This window comes from Alosa sapidissima, chromosome 4, assembly GCF_018492685.1.
Source record: "Alosa sapidissima isolate fAloSap1 chromosome 4, fAloSap1.pri, whole genome shotgun sequence".
In the NCBI taxonomy this organism is placed as follows: Eukaryota; Metazoa; Chordata; class Actinopteri; order Clupeiformes; family Clupeidae; genus Alosa; species Alosa sapidissima.
Genome location: NC_055960.1, coordinates 7,551,460 through 7,574,927, shown reverse-complemented (window position 1 = coordinate 7,574,927; position 23,468 = coordinate 7,551,460). Strand labels below are relative to the sequence as shown.

General features: G+C 42.3%; 1 protein-coding gene across 3 annotated transcripts; it reads right to left on the bottom strand.

The window, feature by feature from the left end:
• Positions 1–302: 302 nt before the first annotated feature.
• Positions 303–21,787, bottom strand: pfkfb4b (6-phosphofructo-2-kinase/fructose-2,6-biphosphatase 4b). 3 transcript variants are annotated; one of them, XM_042090744.1, is made up of 14 exons: positions 21,663–21,787; positions 10,793–10,909; positions 10,427–10,523; positions 10,240–10,306; positions 10,076–10,150; positions 9,642–9,698; positions 9,225–9,346; positions 8,800–9,007; positions 6,643–6,789; positions 6,454–6,558; positions 5,361–5,490; positions 4,653–4,715; positions 2,207–2,271; positions 303–1,702 (listed from the first exon to the last, which is right to left on the bottom strand). In XM_042090744.1, exons 1-14 carry the CDS (start codon positions 21,709–21,711, stop codon positions 1,643–1,645), a joined length of 1,362 nt encoding a protein of 453 aa, XP_041946678.1. In that variant the 5' UTR covers positions 21,712–21,787; the 3' UTR covers positions 303–1,642. The 3 variants fall into 3 exon arrangements, with proteins under 3 accessions (XP_041946678.1, XP_041946677.1, XP_041946679.1); XM_042090743.1 differs by lacking the exon at positions 21,663–21,787 and adding an exon at positions 15,055–15,255; XM_042090745.1 differs by lacking the exon at positions 21,663–21,787 and adding an exon at positions 13,950–14,650.
• Positions 21,788–23,468: the final 1,681 nt, after the last annotated feature.

The window sequence follows — 23,468 nt, the reverse complement described above, 5'->3', positions numbered from 1 at the left end:
ATAACGCCCATCCCATATTCCCCATGGGGACGGTGACCCGGGTCCGAGTCCACCCGCGTCACTTTCTGGTCCCACCCCATCTCTGTCCCGCTGGCTTCCTGTCACTCCCTCCTCTGTTGCAAATATTAAAAAAAGTGCCATACCAGGCATTGATCCGCAATATCAGACTTCATCTCGTTGTACTGTAAGTCAGTGTGGCATCCAAATGTTGTCTGCCCCCAAAAAGTTATTTTATGTTGCTTTAATAACACCTGAAAAATAATTGAATTTATAATGTTTCATTGACCCAAGAAACGACTCTGTTTGGTTTTATAGGAAATGGTTTATTGTCCTGCAGTGTGACACATGAATTTCAAAGACTGATCATGATCAACACAGCATTATAGTCCACTCATGGTACAGCATGCATTGATCAACACAATAACACCATAATGAATCGACGGACTTGACTTTTTTTGTGCGTGCCAGCTACAATGAGGATAATCAAGTTTAGCTTAGTCTGTGATTCAGATGTCTCCGGTCAGGGAAACCATGAGAGATGAGCGAAAGCTTTATCAAGGAATAAAGGCTGCACTTTTTTTTATTGCCATTTGAAGTAACAGCAGGAAAACAAACAAAAACACTATTCCTTAACCTACGTATAATGTACAATAAATGTACACTATTCCTACGTATAATGTACAATAAATGAATGGTTATGCAATATATTGCAGCTCAAGGCAGACATAGTTTAGGGGCAAATGTTATATGTACTTACTGACCATACTGAGAGGTATGAAAATCAAGAAAGACCACTTTAACCATGTACCACTAAGTACAATAAGAAAAACTAAAATCAGGAATTGAATTATTCTTTAGTGTGCACTGATTGCAGTAAAATAGAAACGTAAAAACGTGCAAATTCAGTGAAACGTTTTCCAGCTTCGTCTACCAGCACAGCTAGGTGTTCTCTACCGTTAATTATCCGTAAACATGTTCTTTTCATTTTTGGCTCTTCTCTTTCAGTTTGCACCAAAACGATAAATGTGCGTTCATAGGTTGCATGCAAATAATGCTTTTCAAAAGATGGTACTTGAATGAAATCTCAACCACAAGCTAAGAACATTGGAGGCTCTAGAAAATAAACAAAGTGACCCAAGTCAAAGGTCAAACTTCAAGCCTGAAGAAGAATCTATTATGTTTCTACTTTACAAAAAGTCATGTAGAAAATAAAAGTTAATGTCATATGCTTCACATTCACAGTTTAGTCAAGCTTCTTTTGCAGAAGAATGTTTAATGTATGATGCGCTCTCCCTCTCACACACACACACACACACACACACACACACACACACACACACACACACACACAGATTGCAGGGTTGATTGCCACTGATTTAACTGGATTCCAGTCATCTATTCTGACACTGCAACGAGAAGAATGGAATGTTACAATCTACATAGAAATAAAAAAGATATACAAAGGAAAAAACCCTTAGAGTTGTAAATAACTGCTCTATGTTCCCAAATCATAGAGCGCTAATGGTGGCGTAACAAACAAAAACCAACAAACTGAAGCAGTTACTAATGAAGACAAATCATCAGCCCTTTATGGAGTGTTGCCATGGGGACAAATAGCTGCCCTGTCTGCACATGCTCAGTTTCACTGATGGGCGGGGACTGTGAGCAAGGCTTCCTCTGCCAGGCGGGAGATATTTACGTTCTGTAGGGAGTAAAGAGAAGGCAGTCAACAATCGCAAAGATGTTGGAGGATGGACAGGGGATATAAATGACCTGATCAACTCCTCTGAATGTTACACACAGGGCTTTAAAAAATAAAGAAAATGTCTGTGCCTGAAGTTATTAAGATGTCACAGGCCTGTAGGGATATTGCCAGTTTTCAATTGTAAAATGGCCCGGCCCAGCCCATGCCTTAACACTTAAAGGCAGGGATCACATTAGCCAGCGGCAAGCGGCAGGTTTCCTTGTTCTCTATGGTTCGGCAGCAGAACAGTGGCAACGCTGGCGTAACGCTAACATTGAACAAGCTGAGTGTTGGACTTGGTTCAATTTTCAAAGCACAATGCGAGCGTATTCAATTGGATAATACTTAATTTGGTCTGCAGCATTGCGTTACGTTTGCCGCTGCCGCTGGCAAGCTGCCCACCTAAGCCCTGTCCACATCTTGTGTAAATGACCAGCCCTGCGAGGCTGCAGGTGAACTCACCTCTGGCCTATCCCTGTGGGTGTTCACTGCCTCCACGTTGAGAAAGATGGACTCCACTTTACAACCTGCAGAAAAGCACAGAGCGCTTTAAGAATAGTGTGGGGTTACATGTCCATTGAACACGAATCTGAAGTTGCAAGTCTGCTGTAACACAAACTCCAAACTCAGTTTAAAAGTAGTGTAAACAAAACACTCAGTGATTAGTCTTCCTCTGGTGAAACACCTCTATGATGCAACATAAACTAATGTTGCATCATAGAGGTGTACACAACATATGAGTAACATAATATATAAAATGTATAACATACATAAGAAACATACCTGTGTTGCACTCCCTGATTTAAACAAATGTAGCCCTATTAGCACCACTAGAGGGCTCCTTTGCGCAAGGTATTAACCCTTTAGGTGCCAGAGTTTTTTTTCCGAAACGATCAATTTTGACATCTTCATTTCAAAAGGCTATATCTTAAAAGTGATAAGAGATAGAGACTTTCTGTAAATTAGAGAAATATTAAGGATGACCCAAAGTTTATGTAGAGATTAAATGTTTATATCTAATTTGCATATTATGACGTCATATGGTGGCGGCCATCTTGGATTATAGAATTTTCATGAAAAGTCGCATGTTTGAATGATAAAATGCACCACTTCTTCCCCCCCAAAATGTCCCTCACCTTCTGTATGCTATATTGCACAATACTGAATGCTCAGGTAAATAGTAAGTAGTGAACAAACTGTGTAAATCATTACTAATAAATGGCAGAAACAAACCAAATGCATGTAGCGGTAGACTGGCCTTTTGCTGTAGAGATTTTCCATTTACTACATACAGTAGGCACTCTGATTCCCATGTATGGGGCACATATATATTATTCAGATGACACACAAACACAAGTAGACAAGACCTGTTTAGTTCAAAAGCTCATTTGCCACGGCAAGGCACAGATCAGGAGTGAGATGACGAGACAAGACAAGAGACAATGTTACTATTTTTTTCTTTTTGTTGTTTTTGTTGACGTTTTTTTGTTTTTTTTTCTTAGCTGACAAAGACACACACATCACAAGGACATGAACACACAAAAAGGAACACATAGTGTATGTCCTAAATGATCAGGGAAATAGATAGCAAATCAACAGTGTAAATCATTACTAATAAATGGCTGACATTTTTTTTTTTTTATGTAGCAGGCCTTTTGCTGTAGAGATAATGACTCCCTATCCCTATCCATACAGGGCCGGCATTCCCATCATCTTGTGATAGACTATGCATGACCTAATGTGTGTGTGTGGGAGAGGGAGAGAGAGAGAGCGTGTCACCACCTCCACCATGCGAGCAGCATGGCCAGATCTGCCTCGCGCGCGCCGAGTGGAGAGAACTTGCGCAGCTCGGACTAGGCCTACTGTCATTCTCATTGCGACTCCCCACACTGCCACTACGTTCCCCCCGAACTGTCCTATGAGCACTTCGACCTCGTCGAACATACCCAGTGGCATTAGACAAAGGCTCCACCACGTTACCGTCGCCGCGATTGTGGAGAGGCACACGTTCAGAAGACAGAAGCTAGCGCTATGGATATTAGGCTACCTCCAGCCTCGTTCGCCACACCACTAACACCCTGCTAACTTCCCGATGAACACTCCGAACCCGTGAAACATTATTCCCACCAGTGACATTGGGCAAACGATTCAACGTTTGTGCTTGGTGTAAGCTAAACTATGGAGTAAACTCTCACTTTGTCCAGCTGCATCATTGAAGGCAGGGACGCATCTGAAGCCTCACTAAACGAATCACCGTCATTTTCTGAAGGCAGATATTCCCCTTCAGAATCAGGGTCCGCGAATAGAAGACCCAACACTTCATTTCAGGTAAACTTTTTTCATGCCATTAGACGATAATCTAATGCAAATACTCGCTGACATTGGCTATATCGCTCTGATAAAGTAGCTCACACGCACACTAGCTCCGGTATTGCACGCACCGATTCACTGCAGCTGTAGCGCGAAAGTTTTGTTTAAAGCATGACTTTTTTTCGACTCAGGGATGACGTATGACATGTCTGCCATCTAGTGGAGTGGAAGTCGAACGAAATATGACACCCTTACTAATTATTCAGTACCGCATCTTGTCGACTAAAGTCGACTGGCGCCTAGAGGGTTAAGACTAAGGTTCATTTTCCGTTCAAGAGGGAGTGTTTCTTACACAATCAGTGACTTAGGTATGATTACAGGGCATGTGATGCCAAAAGACAAGCCTATATTTCATGGTGGTTCTCTACAGTTATAATGGCAATCAAGCCACAATATCTGGAAATATATGGGTGGTTAGAATCGAATGACCATACTTAAAATTTGCCCATCAAACTTTATTGTCCAGCTTTGTAGCAGACTGATGCGGTCCTAGATATGCATGCATGCGTACGTACGTGTTTGTGTGTGTGTGTCTCACCATAAGCCACTGGAGTAAGCTTCAGCACTGTGTGGAGAGGGCACTTCAGATAAGGAAGCTCATCTAGAAGGGGATTAAAAACAGACATAAAAATCATTACTGGCTAATTAAACACTAATCTGTGAAGTGAAGCACATCTTGGGCCTATACTACGCAGCAGGGCTTTGGGTGAGTGAGGGAACTTCAGGTTAAATCCTGGGTTTGAAGTGTCAAAATGGTGGTGTATTTTTAACCAGAGTGTATCTCCATTAATAGGGCAAGTTATATTTGAAATTGATCGAAATGCTACCCCTACTGACCCATCAATCCTTTTGGAAATTCTTTACCATTTTTCACCGGCTTCCTTCAAAGCTCTAGAAGCAACGGTGTTTTAGTCTGTAAAATAGATTTAAATTCCTGTTGAGGATTATGGTTTGTTCCTCGAGTGAAATGTGTGGAAACAGGCCTCTCTACGTCTTTGATTCGTCACCTGGTACCAACAAAATCCAACACCGCCCTTTTCATGTCAACGGGCTCACAGCTAGTTTAGGAAAACCTGAGTTGACATAACAAATTGATCACCACTACGTGGCATCGCCTACAGTTGACTGCAGTTATGGTTTCTCAAACTAACTAATGTTGAACTAGGTCTATAGTATAGGCCCATTGACCAACTCAGTCTTTATTTACTTATGTCCAATGCCCCTGCTTCAGTGTATGAAGACACACCTGCACTCTTGTCCAGAAAGTATGCCAGTAGGCAGCGCATGACAGCCTGGTGACAGATGACCAGAACATTCTCCTGACGCTCCAGTTCCATGATCACAGGCTCCAGGCGCTGGACTAGGTCCTCATAAGACTGCAGAATAAAACAGAAAATAAAACATTTACAGATAGATAGATATAGATAGATAGATAGATAGATAGATACTTTATTGATCCCCAAGGGGAAATTCAAGGTCTCAGTAGCATACAGACATCACACACAACATGCACTTACTGCAGAAAAAGTAATATACATATAAAAACTCCACTGTACAATAGAGACAGTAGAAGATAATGATACTAAAATACTAAATAAACTAAATCAAATATCAACATAGTGTGCTTAAGGATGATCAAGCATGACAGGGCAGGGACTGAGCCTGTAATTCAGTGTGCAGCTGAGGATGACCGCTTCCTTGTTGTCCCCGTCAAGGGTGCCATGGTCGTGGACCCCTCAACAGACACAAGCAAGATGCAATATACAGTTGAAAGGGTGGGGATAGTAGTATGGACATATAAGAGAATAATGTATAATGTAGACAAGATAACATAACAAAACTATGTCAGTGCAAGAATAGGTTGAGGTAAAAGGGTTACAGCCATTGGTAAAGTATTGAGTATAAGCATCAAGTACGGCCACAGTCCAGGAGGGAGGGAGGGGTTGTGCAAATGTGCTAATATAGCATGTAAACATTTACACACGCATCCCCATGGTCCTGAGTTAGCGTGGCTGAGCAGGTATGTAAATACAGACGTGATGCGAATCTGATGCAAACGAGCGTGAGAAAAAATCTGGCCCTTTAATTAAGGCTTTTAAATGGCATGTTTACCTTGCCATGACTTAGGCTCCACTGTGTTTTTGTTTTTATGGCTGAACATCGTCTGGCCTCTGGGAGTAATTATCTTTGCACATAAACACGACACACAGCAGGGGCCAAGATTCCCACAACAAAAGCATATTCCAGAAGTGATTCAGTCACCACGGCAACTTGTTTTGATACTGCTACCTTCTCTCTGCTCTTTGTGTGTAAATGAGAAGAGAGAATCGAGCTCTTACCTCTCCTTTAGGATATCGGTAACGATACTTGTCCTGGTCTCGCAGGGCAAACTCCAGAGGATAGTGGTCCTGAATCTCCTCATACATCATCTCCTCACAAACTCCCTGTTGCAGAAAGATAGATTCATCAAGAGAGATTCATTTAATTTTATTACCAACACAAACTCAGTGTTGATGGTCAGGACGTACAGCATCAATCTCGTTTAGGGCCTTCCACTGCTCGTAGGGGACGCTCAGGGATTCTGCCGTTTGGATAGTCCTCTTCATCTGACTGGTCCACACCTTCAGGTCTTTGATGTTCTGCTCCTGGATGAAGCTGCCCAGACACTGGGCAAACTAATGAGAGAAAAACTAAATGAACTACAATTACCATGTTGCAGTGGTGCAAGTGGTGAAACATGGGTTCACAAGTGACCTTGGACTTTGACCCCCAAAATGTATTCAGTTCATCTAAGTAAACACTCTACTAAATTTTAAGCACGTGCCTCAAGGCACTGTTGAGAGATGTAGGGCCGTATTTTTGCGACGCAAAACCTGGCGCAAAGCATTTTATTATCCCCGACGCAAAACGTATTCCTATCATACACTCAAGTTTTTCGCCAGGCTCTTCTCTTTTATTACACAATGCGCTCAGGGGTGTGGTCTGGCGCATTATCTAAAAATTGTTATCTTACACTAAAAAAAAGCATTATGCCAATGACCAAGAAAAAACTGGTCTATAGCAAAAGGCCAGGGCTCTACACTAACATTGTTTTCCAGGAGCACTTGTGCGCCCAAGTTAAAAAATTTAGGAGCACAGACAAAAATTTGGGCGCACAGTCAGTTCTGTACTTAACTTACACATAATCTAACATTACACTGCAGCTAACAGTTAAACATGCCAGTGCACCAATTGCGAATATTAAGAATGACTGACAACATTTAGGCTACAGGACACAGGATTTTAAAGATCAGTGCCTATTTTATTTTCAGTCTGTTCCATTTTCCTACATTTTGTTAATGTAAAATAATATAATACATTGCCAAATTTGCATTTAGCCTGTATATCAAGTATCCTGCCAAATGTAGGCTAATTTATTTATTTGGGAATCCATCTGTAGCTAATCCAGATATGCCCATGGTGACCTATCTGACTGCATACTGCCTAATACTAGTACTAAAACAGTCCATTTTCTCTTCCACAAAACCCAACATAGGCTAATCAAGGATATAGATATATATATATATATATATATATATATATATATATATATATAGCATGGAGTTGTCAGTAGCGTTCTACCTTTGAATAAAATGGGAGTATTATGGGAGGCTACTTTTGTGCCTGTTCGCTACAGCTATATTTTGCATATTGCAGCCAATACGTCAACTGGGCTAAAAGGCATGTTAGGTTACCTTTCCTTCTCTCACTGCATTCTCAGAATCTCATCCTGTTCCTCCTATATCCGATGGCTTCGGTGGATAGAGAATCTTGGCTGGCTAGTCTAACTTTCCGCTTTTTCTGCGCGCTCTTGGATTCGATAGAAACGACTACTAGCGATGGCAGGTGTAGTTTTTATGCTGCATTCGCGACGTGATTCTATGGTTTGCGCCAGTAATGTTTCTCGATATTGCGGTGTATTTTGTAGACAAACATTGACATGGTTAGAAGTCATTCGCACCAGTGCGCCTAAATATTTTTTTGCACTCGCACGCCATCATTTTTACTCGCATGTGCAAGTGAAATGGGCGCACTGTAGAGCCCTGCAAAAGGCGCATATGAAGCACAGTTCAAGACGCACTGTCACGAGATGTAAGCAGCAGCTCCTCTGCAGGATACATGTCCTTAGGTTTTTTTATTCAGTCATTCGAACATTATTGGGGAAAGTGTTGCTTTTTTCAGGCTATGTTTTCAATGGTAACCCATTGTCAGTCAATAGTGAAAGCAATTAACTGTGTATAACTGTTTTGTCGTTGACATTGATACCACGGTGAAGTTAGTTTCACTTTGCCTACGAAAATTTTATTGCGGTTTACCGTTACATCCCTAATACCAAATTTGATCCATGTAAATGGAGGTGTTCTTGAGTTATCGCATTCACAAGAACAGGGTGGCCAGACATACAGACAACACAAAAACATGATGCCTATGGCCACGGTTATCATTGGCAATACAATTTCTATAAGCACTGCAAACTTTCAGTGATTGCTGTATTGAGTGTAATGGATATCTGGTCCTTCACAAAACAGGTTGCATCTTTGGCAAAAACGGAAAAATTGAGGTGGTCAAGGGAGCAGGTCACATACACTGCTAATTAAAAACAAAGCTACTACACTGGTGGTGGTGGCTAACATGGCACCTCGTACCTCTTTCCCTCGCGTGGACAGCCCTGAGTCTCCCCCAATGCGGCCCTTGATGTTGAGGTCACTCTCCCCGTGCCGGCACAGGTAGATGGAGCGCGGCGTGATGTGGATGTTCATCAGGTAGTACACAATGCGACTCTGGATGTGGTCCTGGACTCGGTTCACCATGTACCGCTGACCCACATCCATAATCTTAATGTACGACAACGCCCTGGCAACAGAACGCTTTAGAACTTAGAACTATATGTGATACTGGGTTTTAAAAATACCTAAAAAATACCTAAAAATACAGTATGAAAAAGATGAAAAAGATAAGACATCAATCTCTGATCGTTCAGTTCATAGGGTTAAATTTCAGAACATTCATGCAGTACAAATTTCATCACTTCCAAAATGTGCAGAATGGTCTCAGGAGGCTCTTTTCTTACCTGTCCAACACCTCATTAAGGGGCTGGTAGGAATTTTCGTAGCACTTGATCCTCTTCATGAAGTCCTCAATGGCTTCTTCTGTGCTGCAGTCAATGTAGTCAGGACTACCCAGTTTAACTTGCTGCACACAGGAAGAGGAAGTCACAAAACAGGAAGTACCTCCTGCGCACCGACTGGCATTCATGAAGGGAGTACAACAACTGGGCTACGCATGCACATACATATATACATACACAAACACACATACAGACTCACACGCATGCACACATATATACATACACAAAAACACATACACACTCACACGCATGTACATGCACACACATAAACACAACATCTCTATGAACGCAGAGGCTATATTTTATTGATGAGAAATTATTAAAAGTCCTCCTGACTTAATTATTTAATAAATTACTCACCACAATGTTCTCTGCAATAACATTAGGGTCCTCACATACCGATTCAACAAAAAACACCTGGAGGAAAAAAAGAGATGAAAATGTTATACCAACAGCCATACTAGCCTGGGTGTTCCCATGCTGCCTTGCGCGCGATTTGATTCACGCTGCTAAGGCAGCCTGGAGACCATGGAGCAAATTTTCGCCTGAGATAGGGAACCAATCACAGAACAGGTGGGAAAGCAAGACGATGATGAGCTATGCACAGACGCATTTGATAGACATCCGTGGCACCCAATAAACGGATCTGGGCATTTTTTTTCAAATACGAGAAAATGAACGTTTGGTTCCCAGACCACGTCTCATTGAGAAGTGGTGGCGCTAGCCAGGCTACAGCCATACACAAATACATACAAAATTGTAAAGTTTTAAAAGTGGTAAATGTAGCACAATACCTTATAGTCATTCTGCTCTGCAAATTTCATGATGGTGTGTCTCCTGTCCCGCGTGGTATTGGTGGCATCAAACACCTGGTGGAGAAAAGCATTTCATAGTTCATCAATAATGAATAGTAAAACCTCTCCGCTGCACTGCCTGCCCAGCTACCATAACAACTTACCGCCACTTGACCTCCCTCCACCCCCAGATACTCTCGGACATCATTCAGCGCGGTCAGTGCACACTGCCTGTGAATAGTCAAGCAAACCAGTTTTCATTAAACAAAACAGCCAATAGGAAAAAAGAAAAAAAACACACACACATGCAAGAACCATCTCGCGTCAACAGAAAGACACACAAAGGCCCACCTGCGGATCTTTAGTCCCTCCTCATTGTCTGGACGGAAGAACTCAAAGTTCTTGTAAATCTTCACACATTCTCTGCGGTACTGCCCCACATTAAATTCTGAAACACACACACACAGACACACACACACACACCTTGAGAACAGTAGCAATATACACTGAGGATCCTTAAGCGGAGTTTCCATTGTAGAATGAAGAGGTGTGTATTTGTATACTCTTTATTTGTTGATGTTTATGGATTGGTGTTTACACTGAAAAAGTTTACAATTTACAATGAAAAAGAGGGTACATACAGTAGGACTGTGTATGAGTGGTTGCTTGAGTGTGTGTGTGTGTGTGTGTGTGTGTGTGTGTGTAGCTTGGTGATACCTTTGGTGGGAACACCGATCCAGTTGAGATAGCGGGTGAGCTTCTTTGAGATGTAGGTTTTACCTCGGGCTGGCAAGCCCACCATCACAATAAGGGTGGGACAGTTGGTCATACATACTGGGAAACCAGACAGACAGAGACACAGAGAGGGAATGTTTAACTTAGCGACCAGCAACTCCACCCTCTATTTGTAAGCAATCAGCAGGCAGTTCACATGACCACAGTCACTAAGTCACCATGGTGATCACATGACGGCAGAGAGGAAGAGAAACGGACATCAGAGCGAAACAAGAATGAAGTCCATGAGAGATAAGATGGAGGGACCGAGATGTTAGTGATGCACTGAAGACGAGAAAAGAGAAGGAGAGTGTGAAACGGGACATGAAAGACAACTGTTGCGAAAGAGTGGAGCTGCCAGACATGAATGCGATCTTTGTGCCTTCCCAAAAAGGAAAGAATGCAGCCGGACACAGGGAAGGCCAATGGCTAGTGACTACTGAGGAACAGCCCCAGCCAACGTAAAAAAAAACCCGACACAAACACAGACAACTCATGCAAAATCATTGAATGACAACAAAGCTACAACCAAATCCATTCCACATTCCCTGTTGTAGCAGAGTAACTTCACGCATTATAAACATTTCAGTCAAACCACGGTTAAAAATGACTGCCATATTCATCCTCATGGTAAGCCAGACAATATGCATCAGCCAAATGTAATGTAATGTAATGTAATGTAATGTAATGTAATAACAATATGCAGCGGTCACAACAAACTGACCAGGAAAGAATGATGTATTCTTTACATACGAGTATAATAGGGCTGAAACGATTCATCGAGTTACTCGAATAACTCGATTACAAAAATTACTCGAGGCAAAAACCCTGTTTCGAAGCCTCGTTAAATTTCTATGACGCGCACTATACGCGCAGGGATTTGATTGTTCTACACGGACCGTTGTTCGGGAAGCACACCACTAGTGTGTGAATTGTGATACATTCTGAATCATAGATTATGTTCTGAATTAGCTGGCGCGATGGCGGAGTCAAGATGTCCATAAATGGCAGAGAATGTCTAAAGTTTTCAAGTAAACTTGTACTTGAGTAAAGTAAAGTTGGGATCATTACATACTCAAAAAAGGAAAAGAACAAGCATCTGAACCAAAAACATGCACTCCATGCTGTTTCACCAAGCGTCAATAAAGTAGGCTAGGCCTATCTATCAATCTATCTAGCCTATCTATCATCTATCTACGTAGCCTATAGCCTACATTGATGTTGGCTGATTTTAATCACATATTTGTAGCGATGTCGTGATATAATGTTTAGCTTTTTATGTTTTTAAGTAGTAAACGTATTCAAGTTCAATTGCAAGACAGTATGCCTAAAAAAGAACCCATTTTTATACACACATGCATGCACCCTCATCTTCCCTCACGCACCGCACGTGTGCACACACACACACAGGTTGCTGGGTTACCATAGCAAATAGGCTCACCCCAGAAATTATTTTTTAGTAGCCTAATGGTAAAATTATTTGTTAGTAGCCTAATGGTAGGCTATTTTTTAGTAGCCTAATGGTAACATTATTTGTTAGTAGCCTAATGGTAAATGCTGCAGGTGTAGAAATCTACATAAAACAGATATTTACTTTGATGTCAAGTCTAGATTACAGCATGAAACTTGTTGTGCATATTAATACATTAAATTGCTTTCCCTCTTCTCCCTCCCGGCACTTCACAACATAGCTGGGTGAACAAAGCTGTCCATACTAAGTCATGCACAAGAGGCTGCAATTTTACAGAGAGCATTTTGAACATTATTTAATTGTTGGCACTGGCACTTATAAACACTAAATGGGTAAATTGCAATAAATGGGCTTAGTTTTGGAGCCAAATGTTGGAGTTAGAATAAATACCTCTGTGCCAATTGCTTAATCCTTTTACAGCCATGTCATTTTCGTTATGCATTATTTGTTTTGGTTGTTTAAAAATGCAAAAAAAAATATCCGATTAATCGATCGATAAAGTGCTAGATTAATCGATTACAAAAAGAATCGATAGCTGCAGCCCTAGAGTATACACCAATCCACCTACAGCCTTTTCAGTCCATTGTTGGACCAAAGGAAACTGTTACAATGAGAAACTATTTGTGCACATTCTAGCTGACAGGAAAACGTACAGTATGTGTGTGACCTTAGAGTTCTATCTATTACCATCAGAAAGATGATAAAACAGAAACTCCCAACAGCCAGGTCCCACACGGACAAGTTCATGAACCTTTTTACTGGGACAGTGCAGTGCAGCTTCTTCAGCACTGCTGAACGCTCACTGACCTCCCTGCGGGGACACCAATTTAATTACGCTCAGACGCCCCTCAGGGATCCGTGCAGTGTTTAAATGTGAACCAGACCACAAACTACCTGGTGAATACACATACGTGCATCAGACCCCAGCAAATTCTTATACATTCCTCATTAAGAAGAGCAGGGGTAATCCCATAACGACTATGGTTAGGTCTATTAAGGCGTGGTTTTAAGGGCCTATGAGAAGAGTGTATGGACAGATATTTGAAGAAACGTACGGCACAGTACCAAAAGACACCACTAGGCGCCTACTGTACAACCAGCTGGCCCCAGTCGCCCACTTGCCCCCTCAGCCAGCCAGTGCTGACCTGCTTAGGCTGTTGAGTAATCGCCCAATCCCCATTCAGCATGAGGAGGGGGGAAACAAAACAGTCGGACTCCACCCCATAACCTCCTCCCCTGCTCTCCTCCGAACCCTCCCTCCTCGTGCCCACGAAGACCTCTCAGGGGAGAGTTGGGAGGATAAAAATACTGCTTTTCTTATTTTTAAAAGTTAGCGTAACATTCCATTTTAAGAAGACTGCAAAGTATGTACTATGCAACAAGGGAACTGGCAAGCAAAGCATGTAACAAGGGAACTGTAAGGCACCTAGTACCAAGGGAACTGAAAAGGGTGAAGAATGCAGTTTCAGCTTGCAGACCCCAAACCAGTTACCCATTTGCAATACAGAAGACTGACAGAAAGAAAAGGTGCACCAAAGGGGTAACAGCCAGAGACAACACACTCATTGTAGTCTAGACACCCTCTCCTCTTTTGTCACAGAAAGAATTAAAGTAAACACACGCACGCACCTTTCCGAACACCATGGTATGGCACGGTGATACCAGGCATAACTTATCAAACGTGATCCAATTTGAAAAAGTCAATCCGTAACAGTATCAATACCAAGGCAATTTTAACATTAGTATCACCCTAGATATACGTGTATTATTACCGAATAAAGGCGAGATGGTCATATCTAATCCATTAGCTCCACTTCAAAACCCATAGGTCCTAACTCGGGCTATGAAGGCGATGGTGCTGCACAGTGAGACTTTGCTGCTGATACATTGGCACAGCTTACTCGTTTTTGGCATTCCTCATACTTTTTACAGTGATGCGGAAATGGCAGATGGCATACAACGATGCGGATTTACCATGAGAAATATTCTAATGAGACTAGGCGTTGACATTATAGTCATCATCTTGAACTGTAACATTATAGATGTACACGACCAATTTGACCATGAGGTCTTCTACCGGAAAACGTCCAATCTCTATGAAACCTCGGTTATCGTGTGGTCACTTCGTGAAACAGACATGTGGTTGAAATAAATGTATTCATTTAAGTCGACTCATACATCTAGTGTAGGTATCCCATATGTGAGCCGTGTCTCACGAAGTGACTGAAGGCGAACTGCGATTTATACCAGCAAGGTGCCGTTTTCGGCGTCAAATTAATGACTACACGCCTCTGTTTGCGCATCACCACCGCTTTGCATTCCATGACATTGGCATGTTGACATCACTACATTAAAAAAAAAAAAAAAAAAAAAAAAAAAACACGAACGACTTCCAAAACAGCATATACATATCATTAACATCCAGCAAGTTCCTTATCTATCCTGGACTACGAATGTACTACGGGTGGCCGGAGACGGAGAATGATGCAATGTTAACCTACAGTGCACTGTCCTACCAAGCTTTTTCAGATAACCATTCAGGCGACCAGCTTCATCAATTCCTATCACCTAGTAAGCATCGTTAGTGGCACGAAGACGTTAAGGACATATTTTCAAATTGCACAAATATAACTGCTAAAACCATCCGTTCAATCCTCGTTGCTTTGCACGCCTCGTGTGTCATCGGCATTTGCCGGCCGGTAAAGGACCTTGTTAACTGAACGTGTAAGCTTACCCTTTCTCTGTGCTATGTGCTTTTCGGGTAAGCCGTTTTTATATGGCATCCATATTTTCCGCAAGGGGTTTTGAGTGAGTTCTCGAGGTGATGTTTCCATCGGTTCGTCTTCATACGATGTCATCATCCCGCCAGCAGAACCATGTCTTGAACAGGGTGCGTCTTTCCACCTTCACGAGCTGCGCGGTACTGAAGCTACTGGTTACGGGGAGCATATGTCATATCGGCTGAGGAGCAGCAACAAACATCACTACCGTACTTGCGGCAAGTTACGCGCATCTAATATTGTTGTGTACAACAGGCTACATCATACACGTTGCTCGAAAAAAATAAGGGAACACTTCAATCACACCCTGACATTGTTTGATTTTGATCACAAGGCTTAACACTGTTTTGAGGCGATTGTTTGTGCAAAAACTGTGGACTGAGGTTTTGTGAATGTAGTTTGAGACTGGAGAAAGGGATAGAAGGTTTCAATAAGTGTTTTAGCAATTCTGAAAAACGAATTGTTCCCTTATTTTTTTAATTAGTTCATAATAACCTTTATGATTAAAGGCAAAACTTACATCTCATCATTTAAATAACTACAATTACAAACCACAGCTGTTTCATAACAAAAGTATTACTACAAGTTACAAGTTGGACCTCCAGAGGCTTGATGATATTTCACAGGTGTGCTCATATCCTCGATTAGGCCTTCGCCTGTCTCATAGAAGATAACTTCGAACGAGCCAGTAAAAAGCAACCTGTACTTTTTTCTTATTGCACTGTAAACGTTCTGAAAAATACCGTAATAACTCAGGACACGCACAACCTCAGTTGCAACATAAAGCTGAGGCCCAGGAGGTAAGAAAAAGAAGGGAACGTCCCAAACTCAAAAACATAGGTCTTCCGCTGTTCACATGCAACACACATGGCCTGCGAATGTTGATGCGTTCCTAGCCAATCGGGAGCGTTTAAAACGGAGCCTGTCAACCAATGGCATATTGAGCACTCTCCAGGAGAGGCGTGTTCAGCGCGGGGAACAGGAATGGTAAACAACAGTGCTCGTGGTGAACGTCCTGTGCTTAACCAGAAGTGAAGAATGTGAGAAGCCCCTGCCTGCAGCGTGCAGATTGGGGCGGGGTAGGCAACTTGAAAAAATAACTTAACCTTGTTTCTCTGCTGTATTGCTTTCTGCATACACCGCCATGAATAGGCTACAGCAGAAAAACACAGTGATCCTAACTTTGTTAATACACACAACTCTACTATTTTGAACAGGTCAGAGATGTAAATGAAATGTGATAGATATGACTGAAATAAAAATGTACCCACAAAATATTAAGCTTAGCCTATTTTATTGTTAGTTTTTGCTACTGCATTAAAGTAACCAAAGTTTCCAAAACAGCACTGACTAAAATAACAGGCTAATACCAACAGACCAAGCTGGTTGATGGTGAATGAACATCAACACAGATCATCATCATGTCAAGATGATGTTGTTTCTGCCCAAGGCCAAGGGTGTAAAAAGCCAGCTGGAGCAGAGTCTCCTGGCAGGGTCACCCAAGCTGGACAGGTCGAAGAGTAGAGGCCTGACAAAGAGCGATCCACTGGTCCTCCAGGTTGGGGGTTGGGCACAAAGCTAACAACCCAGTAGTACCATAAAAAAGGTTTGTTAGGGAAACAGCAACAGTGGACATTCACACCATCCTTTGTTGCTGCCCTACATGCCAACAGGCATAAAGGGCAGTAAGTAAGTAAGATTATTTGTAAGATTGTTTAAACCTTTGCGGCTAGATTTGCCATGGCAACTGTTATTATAGGACAACAGCAGTGCCATCCTGCCACTTCCCACTGGCTGGGAGGCCTAGTGATGACTGAGACGGACAGGACAAGTAAAAATGTAACATTTCGTTTGATTGGCCCACCGGCCCATAGATGCTGTGGCCTACTGGGATCGGTCACTGTGTGCCAGTACACATCACAGTACACACTATTTCTGCCCATAGCAAAACAACATGGCCTATGTTGTGTACTGTGCTTGTCAGCATGGTTTTGATCATTGTGATCCCACATAATCATCTATCTGCAGTTCTGAGATAAGAACAAATCAAGAGTGATCTGTAAATAACTTCTGACCAGCAGCAGTGCTAATACTTATACCAACATTTTATGCGAGTGTTTGTGTGTTTACTTGTGTATCTCCACTCTGCAGTGCATTTTGTGCAATTCAAAACAAAGGGAAATGGGGTGTGGGGGGGCATACTCCGTATCTCTCTCAGTCAAGGGATCCTTGGGCTGAAAAAGGTTGAAGACCCCTGCACTAGTGTCTGTGTCACAGTTTGGTATGGCAACTGCTCTGCCCACGACCGAAAAGCACAGCAGAGGGAGGTGAAAACTAACCAACACAACACCGCCGGTTCCTCGCTCCCCTCCATCGAGGCCATCCAGGACAAGCGATGCTTGCGTAAGGCGCGCAGCATCATCAAAGACCCACAGGTTCAAAGGAAGCTTCTTTCCTGCGGCTGTCAACTTATTGAACTCTAACTCTGCATCCCGGTGACAACAAACCCCCCCCCCCCCCCCCCCCACACACACACACACACACACACTAGGGAGACAGCAACAGTGGAAATTAACACTATCATTTGTTGCTGCCCTACATGCCAACAGGCATAAAGTTAGTAAGATTGTTGTTAGAGATAAAAGGGAATGTGACAGGGTTTGTTTGTCACTGGCATGGGTGTGCATCCTCTGCATCGTGTCTTCTGCCCCCTGGCAAGTTTCCAAGCAAGAAACAGCATCTTTCCCCAGGCCAAATGGGCCATGGACACTTAACTGACACACAGTACAACACCTGTTTGCCCTATTATACTTCTCAAGTTACAGGTTCAGCGGGGTTAATCCCGGCGCAGTGAGCTGCCTGCAACCACAGCGGCGCTCGGGGAGCAGTGAGGGGTTAGGTGCCTTGCTCAAGGACACTTCAGCCATGGCCCACTGGTCAGGGCTCGAACCGGCAACCCTCCAGTTACAAGTCCAGAGTGCTAACCAGTGGGCCACGGCTGCCCAAAAATTAGTGTGTGCTTCACCTCACTGTGTGTTCACTGTGTGCCGAGTGTATTTCACTAATTCACGGATTGGGATAAATGCAGAGACCAAATTTCCCTCACAGGATCAAAATAGTATATATACTTATATTACTCTAAATCATCTTCTGTAAACCTACTGCATACTACTGTCCACACTGCACTATATTTCTTGTCCTGCATATGCATCACCTGTCTATACACATTGCACTTTTCTGCTTTTTTGCACTTCTGGTTAGATGCAAACTGCATTTCGTTGGCTTGGTACTTGTACTCTGCACAATGACAATAAAGTTGAATCTAATCTAACTAATCTATTTGTCTATGGCATACTAGGCTTGCTAAATGGCTTTGGCCAAAAACACCAAGGGCCCTAAAATGAATGATGGGCTAAATGCAAAGTCTTACAGGGAAGCTACACCGGGTCCACAACTGAATCGCTTTGCACTTAGCTCGCTGTTAAATTAGGGCCCTAAGACAGATGCCCATGTGCTGATGAGGTTCAAAAAGTAACCAAACATCACCACCATGTGGCCACTCATAGGAACAGCAAGCTATTTTTTTTAAAGATGCCATTCTGACAATTCTGACTGATTCTGGACTTTGACGCAATTGGATAACACCATCACTCATCTCTTTAGCTCGCCTCTGGCCTGCCTATATCAGATACACCGATGTGATTGGTGCCCCACAATACAAGGAACATAAGTAATGAGCATCACTACTCATTACCAGCGTGACTCGCTTAACAAATTCAAATTGTGCTCCCGCAAGAACTCTGGATTTCCAGGGTAACATTTTAGATGATCTCTCCCAAATTTCTGAATATGACTTTTATTCTTCTCATCACTGAACCCATTGTGAGGAAGAGCCATGCCTGCATGGAAAGATACATATCTGTCATACAAAACTGTTAGATCACTTAAAATAAAAATGTTTAGGTGAACCAGGGGGATTACATATCTTATATCTTAAATTGTTATATTTACATTGTCACATCTGTACATCTTTTCAAATTACACCACCACAGCACACAGTCTCATAAAAGGTAAGAGATTAGTGGCTTTCCTCTCCGATCCACAGTACATTCACACAGAGAAACAGATACAAATGTAAGCTTAGAGCCAGTATAAGCATCCGATATAGTATGTGAAATATGGAACTGCGTGATAATAGATTGCATAATATAACACAAGAACTCAGGGAGTGGTTAGGAGATTATTAAGAGAACATCTCCTTCCCTTCAGCTCCAATGTAAAAGCAAATCCTCTATCAATATCCTATTGTTGTGTTCCTCTTCCTTGCCATGTAAAACGCCACATTTTTGCTACATCACAGTCACTCTCTTTCCCTGTCCACTGATGATCTCCCTTCACCTTATCTCCATAGAACTAGCCTAACTAATGCATGTTGTTTCTATATCCAGTGAAACTATAGACTACCTAACAACATACTCTGGGTCGACTCGTATACACAATAGGCATTAGCCAGCGGGTATTAAGGTTTTAAACACATTTACCCTTATAGTTAAACCCTTATAGTTAAACTTAGCTTTATTACTGGATTCTGGTCACCAATTTAACTGTAAACAATGTAACAACTAATTTCTGATGGACAGATTATCTTTGCACTGGGCTGAGAAAGGACATTTCTCTGGTATAAAAAACAGCACAATGACCAACATAATTAGAGTGCATTTCATTCAAACCTCCAATGTATACCGTCTCTCTCTCTCTCTCTGTTCACACTTGGAAACGTGAGTACTGCCTATATAACTGACAGCTCAATCATCTTGCCTCAATGTGATGGGTGTTTGTGAATATATGAGTTGTAAATTCTAAATAGTTGGAGGATTGTGGACTCTGCTACTAATATCAACATAGGCTACATCAACACCCACCACATATTCCTTATATGGTTACAGACATACTGTAGTAGGCCTACCCCTCCCAACACACAGACACAAGCATACAATAGTGCAAATATTTGCATCATTTAGGATGTGACAGGCAGACAGAGAGAGTGACAGACAGACACCACGTACATACAATTGCACACACACACCACCCATTAAACGGTTATGTCAGGCATCTGACTGTGAATGTCTGTCATGAGTTAACATGGTAACTACCAGACACACATACACACAGTAAGACAAATCTGTCCTAGAAGCCACAAATGGGATTGAGTGCATCAGACTGAACTTTCACACAGATAACTAACTACACATGGGGGGGGGGGGGAATTACACTCCTCCAACATGACTAGACATATTGCCATTAACATCACTGTCAGGGACCTGGCAGCTTGATTTTTATTTATTTTATTTTTTTAACACCTCAGCCCCCCCCCCATCGTCAGACTGTGTAGGCTGAGTTAAATAAGCCTACCGGCTTTCAATTCAATGTTGCACCTCACATACATGCGGATTATGGATTTACATTAACAGTTGTGATATGCTTACATTAACTGTTAATCCACCCTACACACTAACTCTAATTTGTTCACTTACTCATTGACACTTAAGTTCTATATTACATGTACATTAATGTATTGTAACATGACAAGTCTGGAGAGTGGAATGAGGAAAGCGACCTGTACATTCTGATTATCATCACACACAGTTTTTTCTTGCCTGTACTATGAGCTGGCAGGCGCACAGCTCTTATTCTCTTTCCTAAAAACAACAGGCCTAGCGAGAGAGCTCTGCCTCGCAACACCTTGTGTAAACTAGCAATTCCATCACTGTATTTAGACAACGGGGGACCAGAGATATGCGGTCTGTCGGGGATGTTCGCATCGATTCCAACTCTAGTTGGGGACATCCTTCAGTCCCCACTGTTTATGAAATGCAAGCCATTCGCAGTTAGGCTGTCGTTAGCAGCCTACACTGACTGGCAGCCCATCAACAGGCTGGTTTAACTAGCACTCAGCAGCCACACGAGCAAGCACGCGAGCAGCTAGCCTACACGATGCATCTCTCTGATATTAGGAGAATAGACTGGCATGACGTTGAACATAACATAACATACGTGACTAATAATGACTGAGGATAGGATATTAGTTAGCAGGCTGGTTTCCATTCACCTTATGCTATGAAGGGAAATTAATATTTAGTGGCATTATGCTCCTGATCACTTTTTTTTCTACTCAGACGTTATTTGCATGATAGCTGTGTCTGGCATATACCAGCCCATGTCAGTTGACCATGGATATCACGTTTGTCACATAATGGCTAGCCTTTCAGCTAACTGGGTTTAATATGTTCAATAGTTAATCACAACGGAAACTACTATCCGGCGATAACAGTTATGTGCGCCCAAAGTTTTGATTTGCAATGCTAAAACATTAACTTATCCTTATGCATATGGTTAACATGAAAGCTGTAGTGCAACTTAATGTGTGTTAATCTGTTTACTTCCTCAGCTAACTGTTTTGTCGCATGCTCTATTGAAAACCGTTTGCATAAACTGCCAGACACATTCTTACAATTATATGAATGACACCAAGGCGACACTTTATAGAGGGTTTTTTTCCTACCTCTCTGAGACTCGTTGCGTGTGTTCAGGGAGCAATCAGAGCCCCTCATCCTGTCGTTTAGCACGGGGGGTCTTCACGATCCGCGCTCCCAGTTCCCACCGCTATGTGCGCCTGCCGCTTGCACGCAGATAACGCCAAGTACGAGGAGAGGATGAAGCGTATGATGTGCCTGTCTGGAAGGCGGAGATCTAACTAATGAGGCTGCGAGTGGGATTTGGCAGATGTGTTGTACCAAAGTAATCCCACTCATCTGCACTCTTAGGAAAAAAGTTCTTCACCTTCACCTTAATGAAAACAATGCCATTTGTTTGTCAGGAAGCACTGAAGGGAGGTGCTTCAAATATAAAGCAAATAATGCATAATGATTTGCAATGCTTCAAATATAATGCAAAAGTGTCTGGTAAGAACCATAAGCATAAAAATAAACATCAAACTACAGCAAATCAAGCAATGGCATCCGGCATTGCTTACAGCCCTTTTAATTAATCTAGAAGAATAGGCCTGCATCTTCTCGGACCTTTCTATATGGAAGTGTGACTTTTTTGACCTCTTGAACTAGACAATGACCAAATGATGATTCAATCAGCCTGCACAACAATATGCACTTCTGAAATTTCCCCATATTAAAGTGTGAGTGAGTGAGTGTGTGTGTGTGTGTGTGTGTGTGTGTGTGTGTGTGTGTGTGTGTAAAGTGAAGGGGAAATATTCTGCGTGCATCATGTCATGCTTGCATGAAGTGGGTGGCGAACTTCCTGCATAGGCCTATATCGGCAATCACAGATACTAAGCCATGGCAAATATTTCACAGATGATTCTGTATTGTTATGTAGGCTACACATTTTAAAGAATAAATCATCAAATGTTTATTTGTTATCTGCATGAAATGATAACCTGTCAAAACATTCAGTGGTACTGTAGGCCCCAGGAAGCAGCCCTGAAAGCCAGCTCAAGATGACCTCCAGGGGGCAGTATGTCCTCTAGGCCACAAGGGCACAGCCCTGGCCTCAGTTTTTCTTTTTTATCCTGAAACATTGTTACACATAACGACTGAGTTTGTAAGCTCATGCCATGAGGGGCCTAATGATTAAGGTCTGAAAGAGAAAAAAAGATAGAAAGAAACAGCCCGGATGAAGGGGAAGGTACAGCAGAGGAAGTGAGAGCCAAGATCGAAGACTCTACGGAAATGGTTGTAGCTGCGTTGCATCCACCCCATCCATGCTACTGTGGTATTTAGAAAAGCCTACAGTATGTAGGCCAAAATGCACTTTTATTGACTTCACACATACTTTTATCTAAAGCAGCTGACAGTACTGTGCAGATTAATATAATAAAGCACACACATGCAAATACACACACACACACACACACACACACACACACACACACACACACACACAAAACAAGTTTTGCAAATCAGAATAGCACAAGTAAAGATGGGCGGTATATAGTTGGTAACTGAAATATGAAACAAAATGAGAATAGAATAGATTTCAGAATGTTTTGCTGCGTTTGCACTAAATTATACTGACATTATTTTCTGAAGATAGTGGTGATTCTTTTAGAACTACAGCATCTCCACACTGAATATCCCTCCCTCCCACCCATCCTCTCTTTCTCTCTCTTTCACTTTCTCGCTCTCCTGTCTTTTTGCATTTGTGAAGTTTTCTTAGGCAGGTCTGTGGTTTTCTCTGCAGATTGCACTGCTGATTTGTGCAATGACACACGGTGCCTGTACATCCTGCTAGCAAACCTCTGTGAAGAAGCCAGGGAAACAGAGGTGCCTTCTTTGTTCAAGAGGTAATCATT